At 41.9% G+C, this 14,938-nt stretch overlaps 1 protein-coding gene across 5 annotated transcripts; it reads right to left on the bottom strand.

The window, feature by feature from the left end:
- Window positions 1-2,878, bottom strand: LOC122031925. 5 transcript variants are annotated; one of them, XR_006125896.1, is made up of 3 exons: window positions 2,718-2,878; window positions 932-2,280; window positions 1-194 (listed from the first exon to the last, which is right to left on the bottom strand). XR_006125896.1 is itself a non-coding variant. In XM_042591154.1 (2 exons), exon 2 carries the CDS (start codon window positions 2,263-2,265, stop codon window positions 982-984), a length of 1,284 nt encoding a protein of 427 aa, XP_042447088.1. In that variant the 5' UTR covers window positions 2,266-2,280; window positions 2,718-2,878; the 3' UTR covers window positions 779-981. The 5 variants fall into 5 exon arrangements, 4 of the variants coding, with proteins under 4 accessions (XP_042447088.1, XP_042447089.1, XP_042447090.1 ...); XM_042591154.1 differs by lacking the exon at window positions 1-194 and having other exon boundaries at window positions 779-2,280; XM_042591155.1 differs by lacking the exon at window positions 1-194 and having other exon boundaries at window positions 779-2,280; window positions 2,593-2,732.
- Between the last annotated feature and the right edge of the window lie 12,060 nt (window positions 2,879-14,938).

A 14,938-nucleotide genomic window follows, 5' to 3' on the forward strand; every position in this document is an offset into this window, starting at 1 on the left:
TTATATAAACTCAAGTTCAATAACATAAACCCGTAATTAATGGATTACAAATTCATTCGTAATGACATAAAACCGTGTTACAAAACAACATACAAGCCTACCAAATAGCGAGATAAAATCTAACAGAATTATTTAGCGTTTGTTCAAGGGGTTGGCCTCAATACAAGATCAGCAATGCAGCACGGGGTTCCAGCCTGCTCAACACATGGTGCCAAAAAAATAAAAATTTCAAGTTAAGAATTTGTAGAGGAGATTTTTAGTTTGGGATAATTTTTTTTTATTTTTTAGATGAAGAGTACTATCCGCGAAAATTTTCACTTCTATACATCAGTTTTGATAAAGAAATACAAGGATTATGGATAAAAAATATTCAATCAATCACATTTTATTGAATTATTGCCATTGGTTTTGCATCGCAACAAATTACTAATGATTAGTTTCAGCTCTACAAACTGCACGAGCAGTATTGATCATACTTTTCTATCAAAGGAATGTAAAGAGTAACATGATAGGATTAGATTGTGATTCCAAAAAAATTTCACACAATATGATCAATATATCAATCTAAACAAGCAAAAACCAGTGCAGTGATCACATCCATGAAACCTTAATGGTACTGTCGATGAGCATTTGCTTAGCCAGCTACATGTTTTAGAAACTAAACAGACACTGTAAATTTTAATCTAGACAAAAGAGCACCTGACCCAGAATCCACACTGTAAATTGAAAATCAAAAGCCAATTCAGGCAGAACAAAAAAACACAAAACAAGCAAGAGATAAAGAACATATCATGCAAATTCGACAGACGATAATAACAGCGTAACATCAGTACATTAAAGCATTTTTTATCTAAGCAACTCATATTATTGTCTGATTATCTTGTGAACAGACAGAAAGTGTTTCTTGGTCATTGCTTGGAACTAAACTGACCAGTTAAAGTACGAGCTCTTGAGTTAACCATAGAACTTCACTCCATAAGATCAGAAGAATGCCCTGCTTCCATAAAAAACTCTGGAACCATTGCTCTTTGGAGTCGGCATCGTCTTCTCAGATCCTGAGCTACCATTCTCTTGAGTCGGACCTGAGTTACCATTTTCGGAAGCTGTGCTACTATTATCAATGTCCATAGGAAGTTTCAGCTTGGCCAATGACTCTGTAAACTGCTGCATACTTTTCATGTACATATCAACAAAGTCCTGCTGAACAACTGGTTGCTCTGGAACGTCTATCTTGATAATAGGCTTGAAGAATGCATCATCTGATGCTGCTCTAGAAGAATCGACCTCAGCTTCCATAGATTCGAGACTTTTGACATTTGGCCTCGGCGATGCTGTGGATGACAATGGATCAGAGGAAGCTGGGAGCACCACAGTCGATTCAGTGGTCGAGAAACTGCTTGCTGCAGTATCACGTTTAAGATTTCCAATGGAATCATGACTATTGGCGGTGGAGAAGCTCTCCACTATGCGCATCCCTGCTTCCTCACCGGCGCAATTATCATTCTCTGCAGTAACAAAGCTATCTGAACTCTGAGTTTCCATGTCCGTACATGGAATCCCATAATATTCAGAAACCATTAGCTGATTCTCCTTGTCGGCTTTCAAGTCAGGAAACTCAATTTTCTCGTAATCACAGGGAATTGAGTTATCAGGTTCTGCATCAGGTAAGGTAGTGTCGACGATCAGCGATTTTGGAAGTGATGGAATTGTCATCACTTCGGGAGAAGCTCCGACATAAGAGATTGACAGCTGAACAAACCCGGCGGGCGAATGGAAAAGATCAGTTGAAGATAGGGAGTACTCCTTCACCAGCTTTCCGTTGGCCATGAGGACATCTGAAAGGGGGACCAGCGCAAATCCAAGCAACTGGTCTTCAAGATAATTCTTGGCCTTGCTTAGCATCCATATCTCGCATTTCATCGAACAGTTGATGTTCTTCACGTTGAGTCGGAGGTTCTGGTTGAAGACCGGGTTCCTACCTCCGCCGTTGATTGTCTGCGTCGAGACAGTAACATCAGGGTTGTTGGTAAGGCAAAGCTTAGCGAAAACATCTTGCTTGTGGTAGATGCAGATGTTGTGGATGTCACGAGCTTGGTGGACAAAGACTTCAAGAAAACCAATGAAATCCTCAGGGTTAAATTCATCACTGAAGCTATTGGTGCTCTCAAGGACAGGGCCGGCGATCGGCTTTGGTCCGGCCCCGTTGGCAGCGGCAGCGGCGGCAGCTGAGCCGAAGGTTGCCGGAACTGCTTGGTAGGACTCCATAGCCTCTGCTAACAGCTGCACCAACAAGAGTATTGGATTACAAAGCAAGCTAAAAGGTAGTCGATCTAAATAAGCACAGATGTTCTGATGAACACCACTAATTTGAGAAGATAGACGGCAAAATTCCAGTTTTTGAAACCTCGGGAAGCTCACAAACTTGCAAAAAACAAACTTCTCCCCAAAATCCAGATGAGGGCTACAAGAAGATCTAAGCAAGAATGCACAGATCCCAGAGAGGAACGGTTCTTGCAGTATAAAAATCGCAAGGATCTGCTAACAAGCAACGCGTAAAGCATGAGAAAGCGTCGAAGCCCCCAAAAATCTCACCTTTGCTCCAAAAAAAAAATCAACCAAACAAAAAAACTCTGCTCGACCAGAATCCGAGGAGCGAAACCAGGGCGAAGGGGTGAAAGCAAAGCGAAAAGATCTAGAAACACCATCACCAATCTCACCAGGTTAAAGAGACCAAAAAGAAGTGATTCCTCAAAGGTAAAGTTGAACTCGGTCTCTTTCGCTCGCCAAAGTTCTAAATTGACTGGAATGCTGTGAAAATTAAAGGCGCAGCATTGAAGAACAACGACGGAGTCGACGTCAGTGCTTTTCCTTCGTCTTCACCTTTTTCCAATGACAAACAAAAAAAAAATAAAAAAATTAAAAAGCAAGAACAAAAAGGCAAAAATTATCAAAGAGAATGAATGGAACAGGTGGGCCCCGCCCCTGTTTCGGGGGCTCTCCATGCTCGTAATTACAGTAGCTTTCAGTGCGAGTCTTTGATTGACATTTTGTCAAAATGGAAAGGGCACGGTAAATAAATTTGGACAAAAATTAAAAGGCATCTTGAAACGTCTTTTTTGTTAAATAAAAATAAACAAAAAAAAAAACAACACCATCAGTAATTATATTTTAAAAATATCTTATATTTTAATATTATAATATTAGTTCCCGACTCACTGTTATTTAAAAAAAATACTCTATAACTATTATAATGTATTTATGATGAATTTACAATTTAATTTGATTATAATGATATATATTGTATTAGTTAAATAATAGTTTTTATATGTTATAGTAATTACTTTATTAGAAATAAAAAATAATATTTAACAGCTACTCAATAATTTTTACATATTATAATCATTATCGAATAGTTATTTTATGGTGTGGGAGTTAGTAGTTACAATATTTGATGAATCACCTTTTAATTGATTTATTTTTAAAAATAAAACAGTCATTTGATATTTCATTTAATTTGTGAGATACTTTTTGATTATTTTTTTTAATAAATTTTTGGTAAATTTTCACTTTCTTCTATGTTTTTTCAAAAATAGTTTTCTAAAATTTTAAATTATCAAAATACTTACTTATCCCCTAGTTATTAATATTATTAATTTAATAATTAAAAGAAAAATAACCATATTAACAATTAGAGGGCAAGATGAGCCTGATATAACATATTATTTTGAAACATGGTAAGTTGGTAACGAATAAAACAAGTTTTTAAATCATTTCATTTGCCATATAAAATCACCTAAGTTTAAGATAATGGTCATTTAAGTAACCTTATTTTTGGTTAATAGAATTATAAATTCTATATAACTTAGCTTTTTTTTCCGAAATTACATCAATTTTATCAAAAACTACTTCAAAAATCAATTAAAGTTTGCTTTTGATCAACACAGTGTAGCGGTAAGATGCTTGATAGATATTTAGAGTATCATAGTTCAATTTATCAAGTAGAGCCAAATGACTCCCACTTGATGGAGTGATAGTGTTTGTGGCCTGCGGTTCTAGCAACTAGGTGGAGAATGGAGCCTACCATGATTGGTTGATTGTTTGATTGTGGAGTTTAACTACCCGTGGTCTTCAACTCGAGACTTCTCAAATTTATTTTGATCACACGTGGAAAACTTGTGCGGCCATATCTGTTGAGAGATTGTTGGTATAATCATTCTCCGGAGTCAAGATTTATCAATTTAACTAAGTTCGAGTGGATTTGAATTTGAGTTTTGATATATAGGCAATATATTATGGACAACATGCTAGGACAATATGTGAGAAATGTGAAGTAAGTCAAGGAGGACCGGTACTTGACTGGTAAAATTCTAAATATGGTTATACAAAAAAAAAGTTAAAATAGGTTAAGGAGGATCATATGTTAGCAAGGAAAGTTCAAGTGGACCAAGGAGGATCACACATCGGTAAAGAAAAGTCCTAACTGTGATTAGGCAAAGGAAAGTCCAAGTGGGTCAAGGAAGATTGCACGTTGGCAAGGAAAGTCCAGGTGGATCAAGGAAGTTCGCACATTGGCAAAGGAAGGTCCTAATTGTGGTTAGGTAAAGCGAAGTCCAAGTGGGTTAAGGAGGGACCTCACATTCGCAAAATAAAGTCCTAACTGTGGTTAAATAAGAGGGAAATCTAAATAGGTTAAGGAGTACCGTACTTGGTGATCCGAAGTCTAACAGGAAGTTGGCAAAGTCCAAGTGGATCAAAAATGTTGATTGGACATTTAGTGGAGAAGTCCCAACAAGTCATGGTTGACCGGAGATTGGACAAGGGAACTCTGGATTTGGGTTAAGCAAGTTAGGGTTGGATAATCGATCAGGTGATCGATTGAGACTTGTAGTTGATTGATTGAACGCATCTCTTTGCGAAGTGTATGGTGAATCAATTCACCCCGAACTCAATAAATCAAGTGATCGATTGGAAAATGGTTTTCGTGAAGCATAGTGCATTGCACTATGCTAAATCGATTTTCCAATCGATTGAGAATATTGCAAGAAGCTTAATCGATTAAGCTTGGTCGTGAGCGAACATAAAGTTTTTAAATCGATCAAGTGATCGATTGAAGCTGCTTGATCAATTGGGTAATTGATTGAGAGAAGCTCGCAAGCGAACAGAGAGCTTCGTACTCGATTAGGTGATCGATTAAAAAGAACTGTAATCAATTGGCTAATCGATTAAGTGATTGATTAAAAAGAACTATAATCGATTGACTAATCGATTAAGTGACGAATAAAAGAGTTGTTGCGAGGTTTGGATGACTGGATGCGTTTGGATCTGACATGACAATTAATTAGGGGTAAGGTCAATCAATTGGGAGCCCTAATCCATGGGATATAAAGGCGACTATGAAGATTCAAATATACTTCTTCTCCTCCATTCTTCATCGCCGATTCTTGGACGATTCGGAGCAAAGTGTTGTTGTACTTCCGAGTCTAAAAGAGACATTTCCATATCAACAAGAGATCAAGAGCAAAGTTTCATATTGTTGTATTCATTTACTTGTTTTTGTTGCATCTATTGTTGTACTATCTCATGTATTCTTGTTGTTTGAGTTTGTACGAGGTTTTTCTGTCTTCATGAAGGAAGTTTTCATAATGTATCTGTGAGTGAGAAGAAGTGGATTCTTGAATTAGTCACTTCAAAGAGATGGATATACCAAGTAAAATTAAGGGTGTTAGCATTGTCAAGTCTTCACTTCAATTATCCGGTACAATAAATTATTGAAGAAGCTGTTGGGACCAATGTGCTCGCTAGAGGGGGGAGGGGGTGAATAGCGTTTCGTCGCGCTCCTTGCGTCGTTTGCTTCGTCTTGATGATGATATGCAGCGGAAATACAATACAAGACTCACACAACGCTAACAAGTAGATTTACTTGGTATCCATCTCAAGATGAGGTGACTAATCCAAGGATCCACACGCCACACGCTATCTCCACTATGAACAACTCCTTCTCGGTCACATCCGGAGGCGGAGAAGTCTCGTATAAACTTTCACACAACACAAACACAAATATAAGAAGAAACCCTAAGAATACAAGTGAATACACTTTCTTCTTTCTACTTGTTGTTGCCTCTTGAACCTTGAAGATGCTCCTTAAGTGCCTTCAAGAACTGGCGTGAGTGCTGGAGAAATCGCCGTGAGAATCGTTGTAAGCTCGCTGGAAAAGATCGCAAAGATCCGCAGAGAAAACGCTCCGCAACGGCTATATCCTATGCTCCCAATCGATTGAAATCAACCCCAATCAATTGCCACGTCAGCTCTGCATAATCCCAGCCGTCCATCACCTGCATCCTGCTCAACGGTCGAATCCCAATCGACCGGCTAATCGATTGGGACAGTCTGAATCGATCAGTGGATCGATTCAGAAGCTTTCTGTGTTCTCGCGATCGCGCGAGAACTCCCAGCTCCAATCGATCGACCGATCGATTGGAGATTGCCATTCAATTGCCCGATCGATTTGGAAGGTCTCTGTGCTCGCGACTTATGCTCCCAATCGATCGACCAATAGATTGGGTCATTCCTTCCTTCGCAGCACACTCCAATCGATCGACTGATCGATTGGACCCTGGTTCAATCGATTCCCCAATCGATTGACCAGCCTGGACTTGACTCAATCTCAAGTCCAAAGTCTCCAACCCAACTCCTGGTCAACCGTGACCTGTTGGATCTCCATGCCTAGCATTTGGTCACACCCGACCAACCTCGAACTAGCCTTCTAGCCTCCTCCATCAGCCTTGCGTCCCTCGGATATCTCCCCATCCTTCACGCCTTGTCTTCAGGAGCTTCCTTCAGCCTCATCCTAGTTATCGGGTTCTCCTTGCCAAGTTACACTAGGACTTATCTTGCCAAGACCACACGCTTGGATTTACATCCTTTGCCAAGATCACACTTGGACTTTCCAACTGCCTGACTCCTCACCAAGACTTTCCACTTGCCTGGCTCCTCACCAGGACTTTCCAATTACCTGGTTCCTCACCAGGACTTTCTCCTGCCTAGCTCCTCACCAGGACTTTCCCGTTGCCTGGCTCCTCACCAGGACTTTCCCTTGTCTAACTTCTCACTAGGATTTTCCAAATACCTAACATCTAGTTAGGACTTTCCCAGTCAAGTCTCCTGTCAACCTTGACCTACTTGACTTGTATTCTCATCAACCTGGTTAACCCTTTGACCATCTCCATAATCGGACGATTGCTCCAGCAATCTCCTTATATTGTCAAACATCAAAACTCAAATCCCGACTCAAGCTTGACTTAACTCAAGCTTAGTCAAACTGATCAAACTTGACCTAGAAAAATTGCCCCAACAGAAACGAGTTAAGCTAATCACCCTAATTCATCGGAGTGTCTTACTCATCTTCATAACGATTAATCCAATTGAAAACTAGATTATAAAAAAATACTTTAACTTAATCAATATTATTATAACATAGTTAATCGAGTAAAATTATTATATATTAACACTAAGGATATCTGGCAGTACGGTATGGGAGGGAGCTTCTTCCCCATTTGACAAGCAATGACTCCATATATATGGAGTCGCTCCTTCATCTTCCTTTTATTTTTTTTAATTAATATATGTTTTTTAATTTAAATATAATATTAGAGATATTTTTTTAATTAGGATATATATATATATATATATGGTGTGGAGGTTTAAAAAATATAGGATTATGAAAGAGTTGTTGAAAAGTTTTTTTTAATAAAAAAATATGTAAGATTTTTTATTTTTGATATGGTACGGATATAACAACAACGAAGGAGCTTTTTGATAGATCTAACGATTATGGATGCTTTAATAATGCTCTCTAATAACAGTATTGTTAATGGAAAAAATCTTTTTTATTTTTTTAATTATAATATAAAACATTTTAAAAAATTTTGACTTCTAATTTTTCCGCTAAAATGTGACGGGAAAGAACGTTGGCTATGCGACGCACGATCTTGGTGAGACGTCACATCAAGTCGGCATGGAGCATAGCAAATGTGGGTCACAGCAACTCCACTTGTTTATTAATTTTGTTTCCTTTGCCTAAATTCAGGTGACCCAATTGCAACACTTTTCCATCTATGTATTTAATTCTCCTACTCATTTAAGTGTTTTTTTTTTTTTTTTTTTTTTTTTTTTGGGGCTAAAGTATTGCTTTAACCACGGGCAATACCTCCCATCCCACTGTCATTAAATATCCTTCCTTTTATGCTCCAAATAATAATAGACAAAAATCAAAAAAACATTCCAAATGATATAAATGGATATCTATTAAAAAAATAATTAAAAACATCCATAAAATATTTTATTCTCAAAATATCTTTTACTCAATATGATTGTAACTGTTATTGATAATTACTATTGATCCTATCTAAGAGTTGAAATGATGGATATTAGGGATATGGCGCTCTCTGCTGACTCCGCGTAGACTCCGGGATGACGTGGTCTCCGGTGAACCTGCAACAAAATCGAGTCGGGAAGGGGATCCCGGCGACGACCCTCCGACGCTCAAGTCAGGCAAGGGAAAATCGAAACAGCATAACGAGACCAAAAGCTACAGTAGATGAGAATGCATACCTCCGTCGAAGTCTGGAGGTCCTTATATAGGACCCCGGAGAGGCGCGTGCAGGTTTCTCGGGGCGTACACGCTCCTCAAAGCATACCTCGGAATAGTTATGTCAGAAAACCATGTCTGACGCCATACCACAACCATCCGAACATATTTCTGACTCGACAGTGGAAACTTCCACTGTATGATCCTTGGTACGGCCCTGCCGCCGACCATGTTGTTTGTCGGCGACAGGTGTCTCGAGAATGATATCACTAGTTGCCCTCTTTGTCCTCTTCTGAATCTTTTGTATCTTACTGGGCCGGACGTGATTGATCGCTCGGCCTCCAGGGTGCTCGGGTATGTACGTGCATCGGATCGGGCGAGAAGGCCACTCGGTCATATACTCGGATGGGAATACGAGCTGGTTGATCTGCAGTTCGGCCGAGAGGATCGGCCGCTCGACACAACGGTTCCTCTATAAGGGAAACTCGTGAGCGTCGAAAGCTCAACCCAAGGTCGAGCTATCTTCGTGTCGACCCGGGATTCACTCCGGTCGGTCGGCCAAGTGACCCCCCGATCGGTCGAGTCCCCAATTTGATCTTGACTTTGACTCTCCCGTGTCGTTGACCCCTTCCTATGTGGGCCCCCGATCCTTACCACCGGATCACGTGCCTTCCCTTCAAGTCTAATCGAAGGAGGATGTAAGTCCGACTGATTGGACTGGTTTAGTGTTCTTCAGGCCGTTCGGCAACGATAGTAAAAGGATTGAGGTGGGCTTGGGTGATCCGCTTGGCCGAATCTCCTCTAGCCGGTCGGTGAGGCGGGCGCTTGTACTTGCCTAAATATTTTCACGTGTCCGAGTCCCTTTGTGGTCAGAAGCTATCATCATCGAGATCCCTTTGGAATTTGTGCAAATCCTTCGTATTAACAACGAGCACGCGACCACGCTGGATAATGGCCGTCCTTAAATGCTACCCAGTAGCCTGGTGACACGTGGAAACCCCGCCATCATCGTACGGCAAAGGTGACAGCATCGATGCGACACGCGACTGTTCGAATTTTACGGCTAGATGCAAGCCTCGATTCCGGTGACCTAAATCGGACGGTTCTGGCTGGCCAGGCTAAACGTTTATAAGACCTCAACGCCAACTGTTGGTTGCTACTCGGAAAACCTATAGGTTCCACTGTACAAAAATTTTGTACAAAGGTCTGAACCTTTTCCTAGCTACCATGTGTTCTTTTAAATTAAATTTTGGATCGCCTGCGGAACTTAACACGTTTGATCCAAAACTTAATCTATTTGTTCTTTTAGGTTTTGACTTGGATCTCCTGCGGAACTTAACACGTTCGACCCAAGTCTCCTTAAGTTATTAATTCCATTAAATATTAATTTCCATAATTGGTTCCCAGTACTGACGTGGCGAGGCACATGACCTTCTTGGATATGGGAGCAACCACCACCGACTAGACAAAACCTTTTATATAAAGCTAATATTTAATTTCCTAAAATAACTTTAGGTTAACCAAAGAGAACAATCAAATCACAAGGAAAAGAAAACCAAAAGAACACAGCATCGAAAAAAAAACATATTCGAAATACTAGAACGTAAGCCTCTTGTATTTGGTATTATTTCCATAAATAACTAGCATGATGCGGAAATAAAAATTACTAGTTATACCTTGTAGAAAAACCTCTTGATCTTCTACCGTATTCCTCTTCTAACCTCGGACGTTGTGTGGGCAACGATCTACCGAGATGAGAAACCACCAACCACCTTCTTCTCCTCCAAGCAAGGTTCGGCCACAAAGGAAAAACTTTACCAAAGAAGAAAATCAAAATACTAACCAAGCTCCAAGAGATGCTAGCTTTCTCTTCTTCTTCTTCTTCTTCTCCAAGTAGTATCCGGCCACCACAAGAACTCCAAGAGAGATGAAGTATTCGGCCACCACAAGAGGAAGAGAGGGAGAGGGTGATGGCCGGCCACAACACCAAGGAAAAAGGGAGAGAAAACAATAGATGTTGTGTCTCATGAAGGCACCCCTACCCCTTCTTTTATATTCCTTGGCCTAGGCAAATTAGGAAATTTATTTACAATAAAATTTCCTTAATTTCCTTGACATGATTTATTTGAGAAAAATAAAATAAAATTTCCCAAATAAACTCTAATGGCCGGCCGCATCAAGAGGAAGCAAATTGGACAAGTTTCAATCAACAATTAAAACTTTCCTTATTTGTTTCCGGAAATTTTAAAAAATAAAATTTCTCTTTAAAAATCTCTTCATGGTTAATAAAAGGAAATATCTATAATTTTAATTTTATTAACATGTGAATAATTTTAAAGAGAAAATAAAAAATCTCTCCAATCTACAAATAAGGAAAGAGATCTAATCTCTTTCTTTAATCTTTTGTAAATCTTTTACAAGAGAGATATTTTAATTTTAATTCTCTTTAAATTATATCTACCACATAATAATAAAAATTAAAATTAAATTTCTTTTTTTTTAATTTATTTTGGCCGGCCCTACTAGCTTGGGTTCAAGCTAGGGCCGGCCACCCAATTTTCTACCTAGGCCGGCCCTAGCTTGTTCCCAAGCTAGCTTGGCCGGCCCCTATTGGGTGGGTTTAGAAGGTGGGTATAGGTGGGTATAGAACTCTATAAATAAGAGGCTACGATAGGGACCGAGAGGAGGAATTGATTTTGGTCTCCCGATAAAATTAAGCATCCCGTGTTCGCCCCGAACACACAACTTAATTTTATCAATGATAATTCATTCCACTAGAGAACTATCATTGAACTACCGCACCAATCCCAAATTACATTTTTGGGCTCCTTCTTATTATGAGTGTGTTAGTCTCCCTGTGTTTAAGATATCGAATGTCCACTAATTAAGTGAGTTACTGACAACTCATTTAATTAATATCTAAGTCCAAGAGTAGTACCACTCAACCTTATCGTCATGTCTGACTAAGTCCACCTGCAGGGTTTAACATGACAATCCTTATGAGCTCCTCTTGGGGACATTATCAACCTAGTATCTCTAGGACACAGTTTCCTTCTATAATCAACAACACACACTATAAGTGATACCATTTCCCAACTTATCGGGTTTATTGATTCATCGAACTAAATCTCACCCATTGATAAATTAAAGAAATAAATATCAAATATATGTGCTTGTTATTATATTAGGATTAAGAGCACACACTTCCATAATAACTGAGGTCTTTGTTCCTTTATAAAGTCAGTATAAAAGGAACGACCTCAAATGGTCCTACTCAATACACTCTGAGTGTACTAGTGTAATTATATAGTCAAGATAAACTAATACCTAATTACACTACGACCTTCTAATGGTTTGTTTCTTTCCATTCTGGTCGTGAGCTACTGTTTATAATTTATAAGGTACTTGATAACATCATCTTCTGTATGTGACACCACATACTATGTTATCTACAATATAAATTAAATGAACAACTACAAACAAATGTAGACCTTTTGACCAAATGTGATTCTTTATTCATAATGAATGTTTACAAAGCTTAGGCTTTCAGTATACACTCCAACACCAACTTCCGGTCCTTCACTATTGTCTTCGTACTTTGGTGATTCCTCTCGCTCCCAGCTCTCTGGTGAACTGTTTATTCGACGCTCCGGTGAACCCTCGGCACCCTTCCCCTTGTGCTTTGCTTCCCTAGTAAGCTTCACCATTGCTTTACCTTGTCGCCTTATTCCTTCGTTTTGGTTCTCTCTTTGTTGCTATTCTTTCAGGTTCTTCTCCGTTGAACCACTTGAAGAAACATCGAGTTTTTCCCTTTTCGGTCATGGCCAGCACCTCGGATCCCTCTCTTGGTCTCTGGTACCAAGCGATGGAGAGCCGGTTCGACTCAGGGGATGCCTGTAATTTGATCAGGACCTATGATCTCCCTTCTGACCACAAACTTACCCTGGCCGAGCCGTCCAACCGACCCCATGACCCGCCGATCGACACAGTTACTTTCTTCCGCGACCAATTCGTAGCCGGCCTTAGGTTTCCTATTCACCCCTTCATCCTAGAAGTGTGCAACTATTTTCGCATTCCACTCGGCCAGCTCGTACCCAATTCTTTTAGGCTGCTGTGCGGAGTAGTGGTGCTCTTCCGGACGCACGACATCCCACTCAAGTCTCAAATCTTTCACTATTTTTACTATTCCAAGCAGTCCGAGATCGGCACCTTCCTATTTCAATCGCGGATCGGCTTGGTCTTCTTCGACAAAATGCCTACCTCCAACAAGTATTGGAAAGATCATTTCTTCTTTTTGAGTTTTCCTGAACCGTCACCCTTCCGAACCCAATGGCTAAATTCATTGTCGACTCCCCCGACCTGAAAAGGTACCAGACCGAACCTGCCTTTCTACACGCGGCTAATCTGCTGGTCGGGCTAAAGCTGGACATCCATAAACTGTTGCCCGAGGGGATGATGTATCTATTCGGGTTAAGTCCGATCCGAACGCGGCTTCTGAACGACCCTGGTAAGAAATAACCTTATCTCATTTTCTTTGAGTCTAACTGATTTTTTTTTTCTTTCTCGCAGCCAAGACCATGATGAAAGCGGTGGTGTTCAGCAAGCTGAAATGCAAGGCCGCCGAGATAGAGGCGGCTGCCACGCAGGAGGCGGAGAAACTAGGCATCACCCCGATCGGCTCTCACGAAGGTGAGAGTGAAGAGGTGCAGACGGCGGGCGAGGCGTCTGCCGCTCGAACGGTCACCACTGATGCAGTTGGGGAGATCTCTCCATCGAGTGCGCAACCGGCCACTCGCCCCGAGGAAGCTGGATCTGATAACGATGAACTTCCGTTGGTCAGGCGCAAACGCCGTCGAACGGGCACCACCACCCGCTCGCCACCTCAGCCGTTCACGTGTCCGAACATATGGGCAATCCTCCAGCTCCTGTGTCTGTGGAAGCGTTGTCGTCTAAGAAGACCCTATCTCAAGGAGACTGGTCTTCCGACCCCGTCGCAGCTCAGTCTCTTAGCTCGCTTCCTCCAGCTTGCCGGATAATCAAGTGATCTCTTATTCGCTCCGAGCCAGCCGGACAATCTTCTGCCCCATCCGTGTCCACTCAGTCTACTCCGGGCCGGCACAGGATGATCAAGGATTTGCTCCACCTACCAATAGAGGAATATTTGCAGAAGGCTGAACAACCGTCGAGCCCCGAACACTTGATAATAATTCAGGGGCCCCTTACAAAAGTCTGGGAGGACGCCTGAGCGCGCGTGGGTGTGATGCCACCTGGGCTGCTCGACAACAGCTATCTGCAACAAACTACCGGGGTAACTTTTACAAGCATTTATTTCTTATCCCCCGTTTGATATTGACTATTCTTTATTGATCCGGCGGTAAAAATCCGGAACCCCATAAGGAGTCAACGCTGAGGGGAGGCCAAAGGGTCCAGTGGCTCGCCGGAAAAGGGCGAGCCGACCGGACTCAGAAGAAAGGGAAATCTGATAGTAAAAGGCACCCTGGTAGGGACCAGGGGTCCGACGCTCAAATAAAGCAGTGCGTAATGACCGAGCGGAAGGAGGTGCCGCCCGGACGGCGCAAAGAATCAAGGCCGTCCGGACGACGTTCATCGCCCGCCCGGCGGGCCGGGCACCCCAGTCAGACGGTTCTGACAGCCGTCAAGTCGTATGGCTGTGCCATACTTCTAGTCTGACAACGGGTGGTCCTGCCGTCCCATCAAAGAACATGCTCGGACTGTGGCAGCATGGTGTCAGGTAAGCTCTCTGACAAGTGCATACCGTGGTATGGGTTGCTGACACGTACGCACCTCGGTGGGCGTGCATCAGTTCCTTCTCCGTCCTATATAAAGAGGCTATTACTTCGCCAAAGGGACGCATGATACAAATTCGGCAGCCACTTTCTCCACCACTTACCGACTTGAGCGTCGGAGGACCGTCGCCGGGACACCCCTCCCGGTTTTGTTGCGAGTTCGCCGGAGCACTCGAGGATCGAGCAGAGAGTGCCACGTCCCCAGCGTCCTTTGGACAGGATCAAATTGGCGCCGTCTGGGGAAACACTCCTGCATCCGATCGGAGACAATGGACGAGGCTGGACAACACACCGTGACGCTTTCACAAGAAGAACTCGATGCTCCGGTCGAGATGAGGGCCGCCAAACTCATGGAGCAAAACAAAAAGCATCCGCCGAGCGAGCGGAGCAACAAGCAACATCTGCGTCGGTGGCCGAGCGGAAGCACCTCCAACCACCGTCGCATTCCATCGGCCTTATTTCGCACCCCTGAAGCCATACCAGCCCGAAGAGATAGAGGATCTTCCTCGGATGAAATGCCAAGGCGGGATGACGGAAGGGAAAG

This window comes from Zingiber officinale, chromosome 11A (assembly GCF_018446385.1).
Source record: "Zingiber officinale cultivar Zhangliang chromosome 11A, Zo_v1.1, whole genome shotgun sequence".
In the NCBI taxonomy this organism is placed as follows: Eukaryota; Viridiplantae; Streptophyta; class Magnoliopsida; order Zingiberales; family Zingiberaceae; genus Zingiber; species Zingiber officinale.